This window comes from Canis lupus, chromosome 20 (genome assembly GCF_003254725.2).
Source record: "Canis lupus dingo isolate Sandy chromosome 20, ASM325472v2, whole genome shotgun sequence".
Lineage (NCBI taxonomy): Eukaryota > Metazoa > Chordata > Mammalia > Carnivora > Canidae > Canis > Canis lupus.
Genome location: NC_064262.1, coordinates 14,488,901 through 14,508,379, shown reverse-complemented (window position 1 = coordinate 14,508,379; position 19,479 = coordinate 14,488,901). Strand labels below are relative to the sequence as shown.

The 19,479-nt window shown below is 40.0% G+C and overlaps 1 protein-coding gene across 1 annotated transcript in view; it reads right to left on the bottom strand.

Moving 5' to 3' along the window:
- Positions 1-18,919, bottom strand: part of IL5RA (interleukin 5 receptor subunit alpha) — a gene marked incomplete at its 5' end in the record, with an annotated part of 35,441 nt that extends 16,522 nt beyond the window's left edge. Inside the window, 8 exons of the mRNA XM_025451617.3 lie at positions 2,429-2,567; positions 5,903-6,048; positions 8,292-8,479; positions 8,554-8,707; positions 11,338-11,476; positions 12,563-12,708; positions 14,391-14,475; positions 18,857-18,919. Coding sequence (XP_025307402.2) covers positions 2,429-2,567; positions 5,903-6,048; positions 8,292-8,479; positions 8,554-8,707; positions 11,338-11,476; positions 12,563-12,708; positions 14,391-14,475; positions 18,857-18,919 — 1,060 coding nt within the window. The remainder of the gene's footprint in view (positions 1-2,428; positions 2,568-5,902; positions 6,049-8,291; positions 8,480-8,553; positions 8,708-11,337; positions 11,477-12,562; positions 12,709-14,390; positions 14,476-18,856) is intronic.
- Positions 18,920-19,479: the final 560 nt, after the last annotated feature.

The window sequence follows — 19,479 nt, the reverse complement described above, 5'->3', positions numbered from 1 at the left end:
AGGCAATGAGTTTTGTGCCTTTGGGGAATAACATAAACCATTAAAAAAATTTTTACCAAATGCAAGTAATGAAAATTAAGCTTCTTTCACAAGCATTTGATAACATGAATAATCTTATTAAAAACTTCCTGGGACTTATATGTGTGTTTGTTTTGCTCTTTGGTGAGCAAAGTGAATTTACTTTGTGCAGAAGGAGCAGTGCTGTGTGTGTGTGGGGGGGGGGGGGTCCTCCGAGCGCAGGGTCTGCTGAGCCCTGTTGCGGTACCAGCCTAGGGAGGATGGGAGGGATGGAGGATTGGCCTCGGCAGAATTGGGAAGTCGGTGCAGTTGGCCCAACCTTGGTTCCTTGTATCCTCCTTTCACACCCCTCTTCCCAGGAAGGCTCAGGCTGCTCCTCTGAGCACCAGTGGGGGGATTGGGGACCATCCCATAAGGCTGTGCTGTGTGTTACACAACCCTAGGGGGTGCCATTCCCCTTTGCAAACTCTGCAGCTCGGCATGGCCAGCCCCCTTGCAGACCCTGAATCACCCTGATTCTCTGGGGCCTTTCCTCATCTCTCCCATCCTTCCGTGGAAATCTACCTGATACGTGTCTAGTCTGACTCACATCCACATGGTCTAATGGGTCACTGCCCACGAATTTCCAGAAGATCCACTCATTAGCCTAAGTGAATGACTCAAATAGAAAATTTTACAACGGGCCTGAAAGGCGCTCTCCTTACATATGCTCTTCAAAGGATCAGTGAATCCCCCACAGGATGAGTGAGAGGACATTCCCATGCTTGACCAGCCATAACCACACCCCATAACCACATCGTTAGCTCCCAGGATCTCACAACTGTTTGATTTGTTCGGCCCTTTGCAGCTTGCAGAATCCTGTCCCACCGGGGTGAGTCCACCATGGCCTCCTGCTAAGAGCACTAGAGCTGGATTCTGTTAAACTTGGTTTGATTCCCGTATCTGCCACTTGCTGGGCGTGAAGAGTTAAGCAAATTGCCTAAACTTTCCGAAGCTATTTGCTCATTTGCAAAATAGGTTTGTTGGTAAGATGAACAAGGGCAATGCACGTCAAGCATTTAGCAGTGCTTAGCAAACAGCCATCAATAAACGTTACCTACTGTCCCTGGTTTTTATTTCACAGTACCCTGCGAGACAGGGGAGGGGGACAGTCTTGCCTGTGTCCCCGGAGCCCAAGCAAAGTCAGAGAGAAGGGATTTTTGCAAGGTATAAGTCACTACGTACCAAAGCTGGGTGTTAAATCTGTGCTGTCTAGGTAAGATTCCGGTGTTCCTTCCACTGTTCCGTGTTCTCGTGGATCTCGTGCAACACTAACCACATATGTCCACATCCTCAGGCCGCATGGTTGCAGCATGCACGAGAGATATGTTAGCTGTTTTTTAACTGTCTACTTCTGTCATAAGATGTCTACGGATGCCCAGTACCCCCAGGGGATGACAAGCACAGGGTGTGAATTTTCTACCTTCAAGGTACAAGGCCACACCTCCGGCTTATGGGATCGCTAACTGAAGCCAAGTGAGCGTGGCCATGTGTCCTCGCTTCCAGAGCCTTCCCTGCCTACTTCATTACCCTTCACAGGCCCCCTCACTGACCGGGTCCATGATCTTCTTGCCAAGTAGACTAATGATTTTAGACAAACAGAACGAACCACAGAACAGAGAAGCCCAGGCTCCTGCCTAACTGCTTTAACTGCCGCCCTGTGTCTGTTAGGCTGAAAGCCCAAGGGAGGATCCAGATTTCATGGGCCCTGAGCTAATTCAATTTTGGAACCTGCTTTAAGGAAAGGAACAAAAATAGGAATTCAAAGTTAGGTGTGGTAAAATGACAGAGATGGAGAGCGGATTAGTAGTTGGCAGGGTTTAGGAATAGAGACGCATAAAAGGGCAACAGGAGGCATCCTTGTGATGGATACCTAAACCTGCAAATGGGATGGAATTACATAGAGCTCAATGCACAAATGAGCACATATAAAATTGATGAAATCCACATAAGGTCAGTGCATTGTATCCATGATAATTTTCTGGTTGTGATACTGTACTATAGTTTTGCAACCTTGGGGGAAGCTGGATGAAAGATACGTGGGCTCTCTCTGTATTATATCTTCCAACTGCATGTGAGTCTACAATTATTCCAGAAACCTTCATTATTAAAAAGATGGATAACAGAATCAGATAATCTAAAAAAAAAAGAAAGAAATTAGGTACTGGGCTTTAGCAAGGCTTGTGCTAGTGAGAGGCTTGAAGATGTAAGTTTCATTGGCTTAATGGTAAACCTATCTCTGGTCAAGAAGGCAGTAAATGGACAGAAGATGAGGCATTTTGATCCATGAGTGAATGTGTACACTTTTCAGGATTATCTGTTTTAACCACAAGCGTAGTCGCTTACTTTAAAATAAACAGAAGATACTTACCCACATGTAGAGGTTGACTCCACTCACTCCAAAACCCCGTCTGTCTGCACACAGAGCTCACTGCTGCCCTCACTTGAATGGAATACTTAGAAATATCATCAATTATCGAGATGAATGCATTCGTTGTTATTTTTTCCGTCTAAATGGGGGGGAAATTAGCATTATAAGAATTTCCAGACATATAATTTAAGTAATGTCAGTTATTAGAAGAGAAGGTCATATCTAAGTAAAGTGATCCACTGTTACCGGACTTGTTTAAAATCAATAGGGCATACGTTGATTAGTTTATTCTAGACAGCTTCAGTAAGGGTGTGTTGGCAGCTACCCTTTGGGGAAAGTGATCTTGTAACCAAAATAAATAAAAAGTCAATGGTAACATCTAGATGATTTATCTGGGTCCAGTTCTGTTTTCAGATGGAAAGACTAGAATGGCCCATAGTAGAATGCATAATCCTCCTCATCTCGTCCCTCCATATTCTGAAGTCAATTACTAAATGATGTCACTTGGTTTCCAACCTATTTAGTAGGCATCAGCAGACTACAATGTGTGGGCCAGTCTGGCCCGCAGCCTCTTTTTGTAGGGCCTGCAAGCCACAAATGGTTTATGTATCTCTCAATGATTGAAAAGTATCAAAAGAGTATTTCATGACACGTGAAACTGAAATTTCAGTATCCACAAGTAAAGTTTTACTGGAACACACCCATGCCTATTTGTTTACATATTCTCTATGGCTGCTTCTGTTCCACAATGATAGAGCTGAGTAATTGTGATAGAAACCATATGACCTGCTAAGCCTAAAATATCTGCCCATTACAAAAAAAAGAAAGAAAAAAACAGTTTGCTGATTCCTGATGTACAAGAATGTCTCAAACAACTGGAGCCAGGGGGCACCATGCACAGAGAAAAGAGTGGAGTCCTTGAATCTAGGAAGAGCTGGGTTTGAATCCTATACTCCAAACTACCTGCAAGGCAAATTCCTTGACCTCTCTGAGCCTCTGTTTTCTCACCTGTAAGATGGGAATAACGACACCTAAGCACGATGATTGAATTAAACCGAATTTTCTTTGTAATTCCAAGTTTAAGAATGTATTGGTTTGAATCCTGTGAAAACTGCCAATATTCAGCCCATCTTTGATGAGCAAAACCAGCAATGTTGGTTAGTGCAATACAATAATAGGCTCTTAATAAATGCCAGTCTGTCACAGGCAATTTAGGCTAGCATTGTGCAGTGTTAGAGTGAGGCTGTTTTCTCACAAATGAGCCTTTCTCTGTTAACTCACTCTACTGCTCAGTGTCCACACCATTCAGCTAATCCTTTACGCCCCAAACCAGAGATGTGTCCCTGACACTTTCTCTTACATTCTTCTGGGTGTGTTTCTCCTTTACTCACCCTACCCCACGACCACAGCCTGATTTCTTTTGTTATCTTTTGTTTGGCCAGTTGCCATAGCCATTAACCCCAGATGCCTGTGTCCACTGGCCCCTCCACACGAGTCCAGCTTTCATGCTGCCACCAAAATTATTCTCTGATTTTGCAGATGCAGTCACAGTTCTGTATTGAATAAAAACTCTTCAGTGGCTTTCAGTGCCTCTGGCAATGGTTTTAAAAAGAGAAATCACTCCTCTTTTTTTTTTTTAAGCAAAAATTTCCATTCTTGGAGAAGTACCATTGTAGGATCTAGACTTATTATTCTAATGTTGGCTTTATATCTAGGCCAACTCACTTATTGCCACTTGGCTGAAGGAGCCATGCTCTCTTAAGCCTTTGAGCTCTGCCTCGACCCCCTGTCATGAAAGTGTGGTTGGCAGACCGGTGTGGGGCAGGAACGGTTTACTACTGATCCACAATGAGGTAAACACAGAAATCGAGAAAACAGGTTTGGAGCTTTTGTAGCAATTTGACATTGCCGCGACATCCAATCCCATGATGACCGGGCTTCTCTCTGGGTATATTTGATTTTTCTAGCCTTTATTTTAACTGTATCTTACAAAAGAAGAATTAGAAATGAAATTAGAAATCTAATTAAAAATTAAAATTTTTTTTTAAAAGCCAGACTTCCAGCATAGCTATTTTGGAGAAGCACTGGCTACAGAGGTTGGTCTCCTCTCAACAGGCAGGCTTCTACTCTCTACTTAATGATTTTGCTCCATTCCTCTCAGTGGGAGCCCTACACCCTAGACCTAGACCCTAGACCTCTGGGGCCCTTACTGTGAGGTGCTGAGTGGGTCCACTAGATGAGGCCCCTTGATGGCAGAGACACTGTTGTACTTCTCTTCATACTTCCCACGCACAAACCAATTTGTCAATGTTGGTTGAACCAACTTGGATGGAATGGAATTTGCTTTCCCTACTATCCGTAAGAGGCGAATTGTGATCCTAACTTCCCTACGCTTGGCCAGCTTTATGACTTTGGGCAAGTGGCTTAATCTCTCTGCCTCACTTACCTGTGTAATGGGAATGATAGTTACTTAATGGAGTTACTGGGAGGATGGAATAAATGAGCATAATAAATAAAGCTTGACAGGTAGCTGAGGCTTAATAAGCACAGGCTGGCTTCTCAGTTCCTTGTCCCTTGAACTTTGTGTTCTCTAGAGCTGAGGAGCATATTTTCAGTTGTGGTGAAAAAAAAACATAAAATCTACCATCTTAACTATTTTTAAGTGTACAGCTCCACTGTGGTGAGAACATTCATTCACATTGTTTTGCAACCAGCTCCAGCACTCATATGGCCCGTGATACCGAAACTCTACTCATTAAACAACAGCTCCCCACGCCCCCTCCCCCAGCTCCTGGAAACCACCATTGTACTTTCTGTCTCTGAGTTTGACTACTCTTGGTATCTCATATACGTGCAATCCTACAATATTTGTCTTCTTGTGACTGGTTTATTTCACTTAATATGGTGTCCTCGAAGGCTCATCCAGGTTGTAGTCTGTGTCAGAATTCCCTTCCTTCTTAAGGTTGAATAATAGTGCATTGTATGGATATACCACATTTTGTTTATCCATTCATCATCTGTTGGAGGGCACTCAAGTTGTTTCTTCCTTTTGGCTGTTATGAATAATGCTGCTATGAACGTGAGAGTGCAAATTTCTCCTTGAGACCCTGTTGACGATTCTTTTCGTTGTATGCCAGAAAGTGGAATTGTTGGATCACATGATAATACTATTTATGATTTTTTTGAGAAACTACCATACTGTTTTCCATAGTGACTGCAACATTTTATATTTGCACCAACAGTAGTGCTGATGAGTTTTTATCTGATCCTTTGTGTTATTTTGAACCAAAAGTATGTCCTTTCAACACAAAAAGCCAGTAACATTTCGTTTATTTTTTATAAAACTTGGGTAAATATAAGTTATCTTTGACCTTGTTAGTTCCAAGCTATAACCACAGCTGTCACTGAATATCATTTTAAAAATATTTCAAAGAGAATGCTATCATCAAATATTGGAATGATCTGATGAATTACCTGGAAATAATTTTTCCTTGTGTTATAAATTTTCACTTCATATTCAAAGCAGTGAATTGGAAAGGCAGAAACAGGTTTCTTCCACTGAATAGAAAGACCGCTTCCTTCAATCACTGCTGTGACATTCTCTGGAGGATTAATTCGATCTAGGTTAGAGAATGAAAGGTCAGTGGTCTGGGCTGATAAATCCAATCCACTCACACTCCTCAAGGCATTTCTAAGATACAATCTTCTCAAGTATCTACGCTCAGGATTTAACTAACTGATCTTCAAGCCACAAGACCCCAGTGGCTGCAGATGACTCCTACATTGCAGCACTGAAGAAATCTCTCCTGTAATTTTAAAGGATTCCTATTCTAAATGGCATCAAATGGTTGAGTCCCCTTCCCCTTTAGCTCATTGCAAGACCCACCTCACTATCCCTGTTTCTCAAGCAGGACCAAACTAAGTAAACCTCCTCCTGGAGAGAAATTGCCCTGGAGCTTCCACCCAGCCCTGCCTCTACCTAGCAGGTGTGTGGCTCTGGGTAATAATTTCCTCATTTGGAGCTTCAGTTTTGTTTCATGTTGTTTTGTTTGCTGCCTTTCAGGTTTGTTTGGGGGATGGAGTGGGAAGCCTCAGTTTTCTCTTGCATAGAAAGAATGGATTGGGCCACATTTGTCTTTTTTTTTTTTTTTTTAAGATTTTATTTATTTACTCATGAGAGAGACACAGAGGCAGAGACCTAGGCAGAGGGAGAAGCAGGCTCCCTGCGAGGAACCCAATGTGGAACTGCATCCCAGGACCCCAGGATCACGCATGTCCTGAACTGAAAGCAGATGCTCAACTGCTGAGCCACCCAGGGGTCGCTGGGGCACATTTGCCTTAACTTAGAACTCAAATTCTTTTCCCTGACTTATCACTGGATTGTCTTATAGCCTTGTGATATGGGTGGAAATTATTTCTAAGTGAGCGTTCTTGTCTTAGGTTATGTGACTTAGATCTCACAATTCATAAATCTTAGGGACAAACTAAGAATGAGACCTATTGGTTCCAGAGCCTGCCGTTCCCTAAGCAGAAAATATTTAACCAAGCATGTATTTCTTTTAGTAATATGAGGAATTGATCTCAAAGAAATGAAAATCACACAGGAGAATGAATTCCTGTGGTCTATACCAGATTGTGTCCATTTTCATATCAATAATGTTTCCTAGGTTGTCCTCAGCATTTTTTATTACCAATTTTCAGGAAAGTGACATTTTTAGATTATCTGAGAAATAGACTATTGAATAGAGTCACAAAACATCTTTAGTGAGATGGTTCTTTAAACAAAGTTATACTTTATTTGGTAGAGATATAGATAAGTCATGTCCCTTTAAGTAACATTTTGTATATTTATAATTATGTATAATTACCAGCCACTGTTGTGAGCACTGTATGGTTATTAACTCACTTAATTCTCACAAAAACCTTGTAGGAAGTGTGACTTTCTCCCCATTTCTTTCTGATGAGAAGACTGAGGTAGAGAGGAATGACCAGCTTGTCTACAGTCACTGAGCTAGTCAGCTAGTCCCAGCCCAGGCAGCCTGACTCCACAGCCCATGCTAATAAATATGCCATGATTGAAATCTTGAGCAGTTGTAACAAGAATGTGATGTGAAAGGCTCCTGATGAGTTTTATTAATACAAGTATCTAGGATGAAGGAGATTATTTCTATTTTGAGAACTGAGCAAATGAAACCTTAAATAATATGTTTAGATCTGAGGATCATATGCTGAGAGATACATTTTAGGATAACTCAAAAGAGACAGACCAGAATGGCAGAAGATCCTAAGAGGAAAGCATGAGGAATTGAAGATGGGAAGGTTGGAGAAGAAAAATCTTAGGATGAGAAAGCTGGCTGTCTTTGGCTAGCTCTGAGACCATCTTGTAGGGAAAGGGATGAGAATTATTTGGAGGTGTTACCAGTCCATCACAGGCCCAATGGGCAGAAAGTTCATGAAATGAGTCAGAGCTGAGAAAGGGCTGCTCCCTTCAGCAGTGAGTTCATACTCCCTGGTTCAGTGATTCTCACGTGGTAGACATTCTGTCCCCCATGGGACATTTAGAAATCTTGGGAGACATTTTGTTGTCATAGCTGGTGGGAGGAGGATGCTACTGGTCTAGTAGGTAGAGACCAAGGATGCTGCTAAAAATCCTGCAAGGCACAGGACAGCTCCTGCAAGACCATGTATCCAACCATAAATAGTGGTGCTGGGGTTGAGAGAGCTGGCCCCCGGGTTGTCAGGCAGGGGGACAGATGTTCACTTAGCATCGGAAAATTAGTCAAACTAGGGGATCCTTATAAACCCTTCCAATGCTGGGATTCTGCAATTTGGTGATTTCAGCTTTGAGTTACGTGTACCTTACCAATTTCATGAAGAGCAAATAGCTGATCAAAGGGCTTGATTATAGTATGCTTGCTCGAGCCCTTTACTTGCACTGCCAGTGAGTCACTCCCTCTGCTACTGATAAAAGTCCTCGGAAACCAGCATGCAATATTTCTCTTCAGGGTGTCTTTCCTGTACTCTTGGCATTCTTCGGTCATGGAGCCGTACCTAAATTGAAGCACTCATAAGTTTTTAAGACTAGAGGAAATGATGCATTTGCATGAGCAAAAATAGGTACTCACCTGTAGTAGAGGAAATATTGTGTATCCTCCGGGGCATCCTTGCCAACCAGCCAGGTACAGTGCAGAGAGACTTGGTAGGGTCTTAACGGATTAGAGTTATTGAATACTGTGTTTGTGGTACACGTTAAATTCACAATCGAGGTTCCAGGAGACCCTGGATAGTCAATAAGATGGTCAAAAATAAGAACAAAATATTGCCATGAGAGCTTTTAAATTTGTACTTCCTCTGAAACTGTACTGAGGGGGAACATCTGACCATGACAAAGTAACTGTTATCACAAATGTATAGAAACCTATTTGCAGAGGGCTGGTTTACTGGGGGATGAAGCTAGGATTACGAAGCCTGAGTTTCTGGCATTAAAAAGTTTTCCAGTTACTTTGGGCTACAGGTGTGTGTGTGTGTGTGTGTGTGTGTGTGTGTGTGTGTGGCATATTTGTATGAACATTTAAGAGCAATACAAGAGATTGTCATTCAGAGCTTGGGGCCCAGCAACCTTGGTATTCTAATGCCACATGTTTCAATAACGAGCTGTGACACTTCTGGGCCTCAGTTTTTCCAACCAGAAATGGGAGAGTTGGGAGAGGAAGGTCTGCTGCTTTCCAGCTTAGAATTGTGTGATTCATTAGGTCGCACCCCAGTACATCATGAATAACATAGATTGCCACTCTGGAGGAAGTGGGTCTGGCAATGCTGCAAAATAATAACACTTCTTTGGAGACTCTGTGCATAGTAGCATGTTGAAGTCCTCCTTAATGTGCAAAGATGTCAAGAGAATATTATGATTTTCCACCAAACGCATTATGTTCATTGCACTCAGGATTTCTGAAGATTATTTGACTGGAAAGCCTTGCTTTCATTACAGACCACATTGTCACCATGGATGCTGAGGCTTCGAAACACATGCGGTGACGGGCCTTGTGCTTGCTAGGGAAGGGGAAAAAACTTTGGGCTGAGGAGCAGGGAGGACCTCATCAAAGTGGGAGCCTTTAGATTAAATATTGAAGGAAAGAAGTGGTCTTAGCTTCCTTTAAGTCAATCCTATGATCACATTTATCACTGTCAGCCAGTGTAGTTCAAGGAGGAGAAGACAAACACCTTTTGTCTGCAGAGCAGTTCCACAAAAGGGACACTGGCTACTTTGTACGATTACCATGTACTATCAGACAGTTTGTTTCTATATATTCATATACAACAAACATATATAGATCTATGTGTATGCCTTGTACTCAATGTAGTGTCCATACACTACATGACCAGACGTTCCATGCCCAGGTATGGTTTGGAGGCTCCTGTAATGTTTGTCTCCCATGTCTCTTCCAAGGAATTATTTGGTATGAATTCAGTCTGATTCAAGGGAGAATTAATTTTTCATTTGTGTCAGTGTGTATTGGCATGGTCAGAGAATAATTAGAATTGCAGAAACGTAATTCTGAAAGATGCCATTACAGGTGTAGTCCTGTTATTACTTGAGACGTGGTAAAAGAGTTTAAGGTAAGCCACACAAAGGTCTGTATTTGTAATCTTGTCTTTTAACTTGGATTAGTCTCTGAACTCGGAATCAAGGTCATTGTGAATTGGCTGCTATGTGGTCTGGGCAGCATGTTATAATGATGACTGAACGGGAAGATCCTCACGGTGTTGCTCTCACCCATCGACACAGTTCAGGGGGTGTGTAGCCTTTTCACCCAGTGATATGACAAGGCACCGGTTGGATGATTACCCATGGGTCAAACTGGCCAAGACAATTGTTACCAGGTACACTCACATGACCTGGGACTTGGTGATCCTTCTCTCCTCTCTTTCCCTGGTGTGTGTGTGTGTGTGTGTGTGTGTGTGAGAGAGAGAGAGAGAGAGAGAGAGAGAGAGAGTTCAAGGGTTTAATCACAAGTATCACCAATTCTACGTCTTAGAAAGTCTAATTTTCAGCAAAGGACAGTATAGACCGTGGGTGCTATCTGTCCCCTTTCACGGTAGGTGGTTTGGTGTTGTGGCTTCTGTGAACCATCAGCAGCTCTCTTCAGTCTGGTATGAAAAGTCATAGAATGCAGAACTCCACAAACAGGACAGCAGGGAACCCTCCTTCTAAAGCATGCAGTGTTCATTCTCCTGGCTCAGTGAAGCGTGAGACCCTGTCCCTGCCCCCACCAGGTTTCTTTTCAGAGGTGGCAGCGTATAAATCTATTTATCTGTGAAAGATAATGTCATATGTGCCCAATGAGTCACCCAGCCCATGAATGGATTTTGAGGAAGAAGAGTATCCTTCAGTGTATACGATGAAAAGTCAAAGGCCTTTGTAGAGGTGGTACAACTTGCTTTGGGCTTTGAAGTATGGGAAGGATTCAGAAAAGCAGTGAGAGATGAATCCAAGAAAGCAAAACCTCTAAGGCAAGAATGGGCTGCTGTGTGTGTGTATGGGGTGGGAGGGAGGGGGTGTCAATGTTTAGCAATCTGACAAAAGCAGAGGAATCATGTAGGGTATGGTTGGAAAAGGTCTTAGCAATTACGAAAGACCTGATTGGCCTTGATTTTGCTGCTGACCCTCTGACTTGGGAGCCAGGGAATGAGCAGTGTAAGCCACATCTGCAGAGATGCTCCAGCTGCAATAGGGTGGGTGGGTTAGGGCCCTAAGTGATCACAGCCTCAGTCAGGATGTCGATGAGGAGGAAAAACACTTGGCAGGAGCTGCTGACTGACTATGGAAAGGAAAAGCCACTTGATTTTCCAACTTTGCCTCACCTGCAAGGTCAGGAATAAAATATAAGCCGATGAGGAGCCTGCCTTACCTGGTGGGGCTTTAAGCTCCGCAGAAACCCAGTCGCTTGGCAGGAGGGAGTGGCCATCCCATAGGATGGTCTGCACACTTGCTGAAAAGCCTTGATGAAGAACGGTTACGAGTTTGCTTTCAGTGTTTCTGGTTTCATACTAAAAATAAACCCCACAAGTCATGATACAGAAAAGGGAAAGAGCATCAAGAGAGTTATTTTAATCCAATAGGCATTTTCTTCCACTTTTTAAATGGCACATAAATAAAATGCAATGAACTAGTTTGGCTAGGAAAAAAATAAGCACATGATTTCATGGGTACATATATGCTTATCCTCAAACTCATCGAGTTATGTAAATATGTACAGCGTTTTACACGCCACTCATACCTCAACAAAGATGAGTTTTAAAAATGAGCAAAAATAAATTACCGAATTCTAGCATTTGGGCATTAAAAGAAAATACAGTATAATAATAATGTAATAATTAATTCCTCAATGATACATGAACACATTCCTATAAAAACAAACAAAATACTATGATTAAGGCTCACAGTCACTTCAACCATCATCTGTAGTCCCAGTCTCCTCCCCAGAGGTAAAAAGTTACCGTATAAAGATAGGGGAAATTCTCGAGAATTCTGTATTGACTGAAAACATAGCTAATACTAATTGCTTTTCCCTTTATTTCATTTTACTGCACATCTCCTAGATATTAAATGCTTTAAGATAATCCCTGCGGTAAGATACACACACACACACACACACACACACACACAGAGTGACTGGCCCAAGGTTGCCAAATCAGAAAGTGGTTGAAATTGGCCTCTCTCTGGTTAGGCCTTCCACTGCCTCCCATTGTACTCTACTGCTCTCTTCTCTTTTTCTCTTTGCCTGTTTTAAAGTATTAGATCCAATTTACCCTCAAAGCCACTTAACTTTTTTTTTTTTTTAATTTTTTTTTTAATTTTTTTTTAAATTTTTTTTTTTTTAACTTTCTTTTCATAGTCAAAGAATCATGGCAAAGTTAAAATGTTCTGTGCTGCTATCAATGCTAAGCAACATGCATGGCACTAGCTCATGGTCATTTCAACAGACACACCCTACTCTTCCTTGGAGCTGAACAGAAAACTCTTGAGTCAATTTAGTGTGTGTGTGTGTATGTGTGACTTAAATTTTCATTTGATAGGGAAAATGCAGTTAAAATTGACTCTAAATAAGGACAATTGTCAGAATAAATACTTACATCTTCTTCTTGTGGAACATTTATTCTCACGTGATAGCCTAGTTCCACGTTCTTTGGTTCTTGATCAGGATTTGGTTCCCAATGTAAAAGGACTTGGGCTAAACCAATAACTGTAATGGTGAAGTTGGTAGGTGGGAGAAGTAAAGCTGATGATGAAAAGAAGCAACGTGATGTTCAATTTTACGGAGGCAGCACTCGTAAATTTTTACAGTATGATTATTGTCTGTTGTAGGATGTTATGATTATTAGAAGGTATAATAAAATGATTTCAGAAAAAGTTGACTTAAAACTGCTTTTAACTCATTATCTTTCTAACCTTGCCCAGACATTTACCTATAGCATATATAGGGTTTTATTTTTTTAGACTGAAACAATGAATATTTTCATTTATCATTCATTATAACTATAGTTTTCAAACTGAGGTCCACTATCTATAAAATTGACTGCAAAAACTTACTGGTTTGTGGCTAGAATTGTTTTTAATGACATGGAAGAAAATACAATTATTTCCTGAACCTCTTATTTCCACTACATGAATATACTTAAATATTTGTATATGCATTGGTTCATGATATAAAATTAATTTGTTTCTCGTTATGAAACAATTTGTGAGCAAAACTACTTAGGCATTAATAGAAAAGAGGGTTTTTTCTTTAATGAACCACTTTGTTTTCAAAATAAAAGCTTTCCTCTAAATTATAAAATCAATGCCTGTTCATTTTAGAAATTTTGGAAAGCACAGGTGAGGAAAGAAAGAAAAAAGAAAGAAAAATTACCTGTAATCCTGCAACTGAGAATAGTGTTAAAATGTGATATATTCATTATTTTTTGTCCATGGTTTATGTTGCTATAACTTGTTAAATTTTTTCCTAAAACTAGGGTAATATTGTACAGATCATTATGAAACCGAATTTTACTTATTTACTACATGGTTAGGATATTTCCATTGATCTTTAATTTTTAATACCTCCTACAACTCTGTGTCTATACTTGCCACATACAGGACTGGTAGTGCTCCGTCTATACTGCTCTGTCCATTATGGTAGCCACTGGCCATATATGGACTATTTAAATGTGAGTTAAACCAAATGTTCATTACCTTGGTTGCATGAGCCATATTCCAACTACTCTGTATTGACTTATGTGTAGTACCTATTACATTGTACAATGAGGATATAGAACAGTGTCCTTATCATAGAAAGTTCTCTCAGACAACACTACATATAGACCATGTGACAATTTTCTTAGGCTCTGTCCTTACATGAAATCCGTTGATCATAGTGTAAGGTTTTTATTCTTTGGTTGTGAGGACTTGTAATTAAGTCCTTGCATGGAAGGGCATTCCACATGTGGTCATCAGCTTCAGCTTTATTCTATAGTGCCCGTATACCCACACTTGGAATATGATTCCCCATTGTAGTACAAAACTTGCATTCTAGCCAACTTTGCTTTCTTAAAGTACAGCATATTCAAAGAGTTTGTATTGTGATAAGAATAAATATTCTTCTTTTAAAAAACCCATACATAATTTCCTAATTGAAGGATTATTTAGGAAAAAATAATGCTATATTTTTGTAATGTACTTTATTTTTTTTTAAGATTTTATTTATTTATTCATGAGAGACACAGGGAGAGAGAGAGAGAGGCAGAGACACAGACAGAGGGAGAAGCAGGCTCCATGCGGGGAGCCCGACGTGGGACTCAATCCTGGGTCTCCAGGATCAGGGCCTGGGTTGAAGGCAGTGCTAAATTGATGAGCCACTGGGCCTGCCCTGTAATGTACTTTTTAAAAAAAGAAATACTACTGAATTTAATAGATGGTACCTACATTTTTTATCAGGAAGTAAGTCTGCTTTCAGTATCACTGTAGCCCACAATAGAATCAGTAATGCAGGTGCCATGATAATCACATCCTACAAAAAACAAAAGGATGTAGATCCAAATAAACACCAGGTACAATTTTTAAGAAGAATTGGAAGCTACTATTTATTTATTTATTTATTTATTTATTTATTTATTTATTTATTTATTTATTTAAAGATTTTATTTATTTATTCATGAGAGAGACACACACAGAGAGAGGCAGAGACACAGGCAGAGGGAGAAGCAGGCTCCACGCAGGGAGCCCGACATGGGACTCGATCCCCGGTCTCCAGGATCAGGCCCTGGGCTGAAGGAGGTGCTAAACCGCTGAGCCACCCAGGCTGCTTGGAAACTACCTTTTAATGTAAAATGTAGTCATTTTCCCATTTAACAGTTATGAACTATTATGTGCTAGAAATACAAATATGAACAAATCTTGGGTTTTAATATGTGGTTTCATAGTCTGAGGGGCAGGATGGAATGTAAATGAATAATTGTGGTCCAGTTAAACATAGTTGTAATAAAGGTGTGAATGGGGTACATTAGGAGCCAAGAGACTTCTGAATTGACTCCTGAAGAATTAACCAGAATTCTTTTTGTTGTTCTTTAAGATTTATTTATTTCAGAGGGGGAGAGAGAGAGAAAGAGAGAGAGTGAGCACATGCACTCAAGCAGTGGGGAGGGGCAGAAGGAGAGGGAGAGTCCCCAGCTGACTTGGCACTAAGCACAGAGCCCAATGCGGGGCTCCATTTCATGACCCTGAGATCACAACCTGAGAGAAACCAAGAGTTGGTCAACTGAGCCATCCAGGCGCCCCTTAACTAGAGTTCTTGACCCACACAAAGTGGAATACCCAGTGAGGGCAAAGCCAGAAGAGCAAAACTTAAGTTGGAGAGGTCAGGTATTGAGCGGAAGACCAGAGATCTTTGAACAGTAAAAATTCGCGTCACTGCTAATCAGATTGAAAATAAGCACCATTACAATTTTCATTAAAAAGTACTTAAATGCGGACCAACATGACAAGAAGTTTAAATTAAAACAATTTTAATGTGGGAAAAAACTTTGTATCACAAACCTGGAATAAATGTATGACACTTTGAGTTTAGGAGGAGAGGTTGAATATTTTGATGAATCCAAATAGGCGCAAGCCGTACAAGGAATTGAAACCATAGTTGCAGATCTGAAGAAAATAAAAGCAGTCTTTCTACCTACTTGGGACAACTGAACAATGAAACTGAATCTAGAGTAATAATGTTATAATGACTTAGCTTGGCTCCTGGAAAGAGTGTGTGTTAATGTCAGCATCTTGTTTGACACATCATTGAAGGGAGCTGATCCTTTGTTAGGAATTATAGATTAGAAATCTTGAGTGTTTTCTGAAGATATTGAAAGGCATTTTCATATGAACTGGATTTTAAGGAATTTTTGTGTGCCACTGTGGCTTTTACCAAGCAGTTCCTCCTTAGTCTCTATGCACCTCCTGTGATTTAGTGGGGGACCCAAATGGTAATTAGCCAATTTACAATGAAGAAAAGGAGTCTAAAAGGTTAAATAATTTGCCAAAGATCAAACAACAGGGATCCCTGGGTGGCGCAGCGGTTTGGCGCCTGCCTTTGGCCTAGGGCGTGATCCCGGAGACCCAGGATCGAATCCTACATCGGGCTCCTGGTGCATGGAGCCTGCTTCTCCCTCTGCCTGTGTCTCTGCCTCCCTCCCTCTCTCTCTGTAACTATCATAAATAAATAAAAATTAAAAAAAAATAAATAAATAAATTTGGGTCAAGATGATCCACAAGGTTACATTAGCTTTAAAAAAAAAAAAAAAAAAGATCAAACAACAATTGCCAAGATCAAACAATAAATAATGGAATTTAGACCCAATCTTGGATTTTTCAACAGTATATGTTCTGTGCTAATTTTTGTTGTTGTTGTTGTTCTGTGCTGATTTAAATGACTTCTAGTTTTCAGTTTAAAGAATTTATTTGAAAGGCGGTGACTGGCTGGCTCAGTTGGAAGAGCATGTGGCTCTTGATCTCAGGGCTGTGAGTTTGAGCCCCACATTGGGTAAAGCGATTATTTAAAAACAAAATATCTTTTAAAAATTTAGTTAAATGGGTTGGTATTTGGTAAATATAATGTTGATAGAACTACAGAAATTGGGCTTTTGGCTTAGTGTCAAGAAAAGAAATTCTTAATTATTATTTTTTAGCTTACTATTTAACCAACTTATTAACTCACTTTGCATAATGAAATCAGTAAAATATCACGGCATAGAAGATAGAAACATACAAATCATTCCAACTTCTTTTTCAAATAAGCTTAGGTATTGCTAATCAGAATTGTGCTACTTTTGATAAAAATAATTTTATCTTACTCTCATCCCACAAAATGAAGAAGCAATTTTAAAAATGACAAGGACAATAAAAGCAGGTATTTTAATACTTTAAAATTTTTCAACAAGGAAGAATGTTAACGAGTTAAATTAGTAATTTGCTGAGCCTGAGAAGCAAAGATACAAAAATAAAACCAAAAAAACCCTTAACAAATGACAACAAAGACAGTTTCCTCTGCAAGAAGGTCATGTCTTTGAAATGTCAGCATTTCCTGAAATGATGTTATATATGCTCTAACTTTGCACTAATTGTCATTAAGAGGGATTCTAGGTCAGAAAAAAAAATGCAAGATTGTTATTTCCTAGTGACTTGTACTGACTGACAAAGTAATTAATATGTTATGACCAAATACCTATTTGTCCTTCACAGTTAAGTAATTGAAGAGATAAAACTGTTGAATATCTAAGTGGGGAGATAATTGAATATTTTACATAACCAAGCACCCTCCCCTAGAATTTGTTATGTATTCTGATGCTACAGCTACAGGAAATAGAATTATTTTTCATATTCAATCACTCAAAACTTTTTCAATGATTATTTTTTTTTGCTGTAAAACAGTCATATGCTTTTTTTCACATCTCATTGTGATATTTTCCATTCAAAAAGGTGATACAACAAACCATGTGTCCTGTAGACAACACAAGATACTCAAATAGAAGTCAAAATATTAGTGCGGATTACAGTTTTTTGTGAGCCAGATAAACTCCCCCCAAGCCAGATAAACTACCCCCAAGGCTGGAGCTTTGGCAGTTGACTCGTATTTTCTGTAATCCTGTTCATTCTCTGGTCTGTTCCCTGAAAGCTCCTCCAGCCTTTGTCCATGGCCCCTTATATATCTGGTCCCAGGCATAGCAATTACCATTGCTGGAAAAACGACCCAAATCTCTTTGGGTCATGTTTTTAACCCAAAGATATATTGTTAAAAAGATGTCAGCTGGGCAACCTTTCACTACCTCTCTAGCTTAAAAAAATATATCAAAATGACAATGTGATGAACTACCTCTCATGGCTGCCAATTAAAATTTACCAGAAAGCTATCAAGTTGTTAAAATAGTATTCAAATTGAGCAGAATGAAGCATATATGGGCCTACTTACAATCATCACAAATACAAACTCAAGTCTTAGAGATATCATAGGCTTCTTGTTCATGTGACATTTCATTGAGGCTACCTAAAGTTCCTCGAGTGCTCTTTAAGAATCTGACTTCCAGTGTTATGTTGGAAATTTGGGAAAAAACAGGAGCACAACCTCTTGTACCATAGATGTATCTAGAAAGTTGGGTAAAGTTTTGGCAATTGGCAATGGATTTCCCCAGTGTTCCTAAGAATTTGTTAAATTCTACTGAAGTTCAGACTTAAGAATATTTTCCCCTCTTTTTTTCTTTTCAACTTTTTTTTTCTTGCTGGGGGGCATTTGTTTTATAACCAAAGTTGTGTATGCAACCCTGTTTTTAGAGCGTTTTTGAGTCACTTGTGGTGACACCTAATTCCAGACTCAACCTCAGTGCATAGAAATTGAAAAGCAACTGAGAGGATTCATGCTCTGTTAGGCTCTTAAAAGTAAAGAGTTTACTTTTTTACTTCCTCTTTTTTTTTTTCCCTGTAATCAGCAATAAAACTCATCTCTTGAGGGATGAAAAATAAATAAATACACCAAGGTGTAAAATGCAAATGATACCTTTAGCACTTAGGTATGTTGCATTAACCCCCAAATGAAAAACTGTGCAGGCTTCCTAAAAGTATAAATGAGTTATAAGGACCACATAGAATGCATGCAATTTTTTTCTTACTATTCCTGGATTTCGGTTAATTTTCTGAAATAGTCATAAAATGTAACACATGGATTCAAATTGTTGCCCTATACAGACATAAAATTATCTTCAGCCAAGGTAGAAATGGTGCCATCAACCTGAACATTTGGAAGATGCAGGAAGAAGGACTTGGCTGCTAATCTCCCAACGGTGGTTAAAATGTCTCCCAGCTAATCCCATATGATGAGACTTGCTATCCCCTGTGTGATCCCCCATTCCTGGGCATACCTGGATCTGGTGATCCTCTTGTTTCCGATGACCATGCTCAATAGCAGAGGGCCAGGACCAGATTCATCCTGTCTGTGCGTTTGGCTGCAGCCCCAACACCTAGCACTGTGTCAGGCACAGGGCAGATGCTAAATGTGCCTGGCCCTGGAAAGAAGAGAAGCAAATTAATACACTAGCATACCAAGTCCAGCTCGGTAGGGTAAAACCTAGCATGGGGACGAAGAGGCCAGAGCACAGCAGGCTGGGAGCATATTAACAAGCCTGGTCCGTTTGGTGGGACGTGTGATACATTTGGTACCTTGCCTAAAAATTTCCCCAAGTAGCAGTTCAAGTAATGAAAACAAATGAGGTGATTTGATTTCCAAATCTTTATTGTGTTTTGAAGTGCAAACTTTAAATGAACAAATAGCTACATACATTAATATATTTTTCAATAACTACAAAAGAGCACATAACCTTTCATACAAAATAAAAATTGTACCAGGCAATGAAATTTTTGGCATGATAATCCGTTAAATTGAGTATCAAATATATTAATCAATATGGCCATAAAAGTGGTCACTTTTCATGTGTTTATGAATGTTAGGCTCGTGGGGGATTGAGGGATTTTTGTTTTTCTTCCG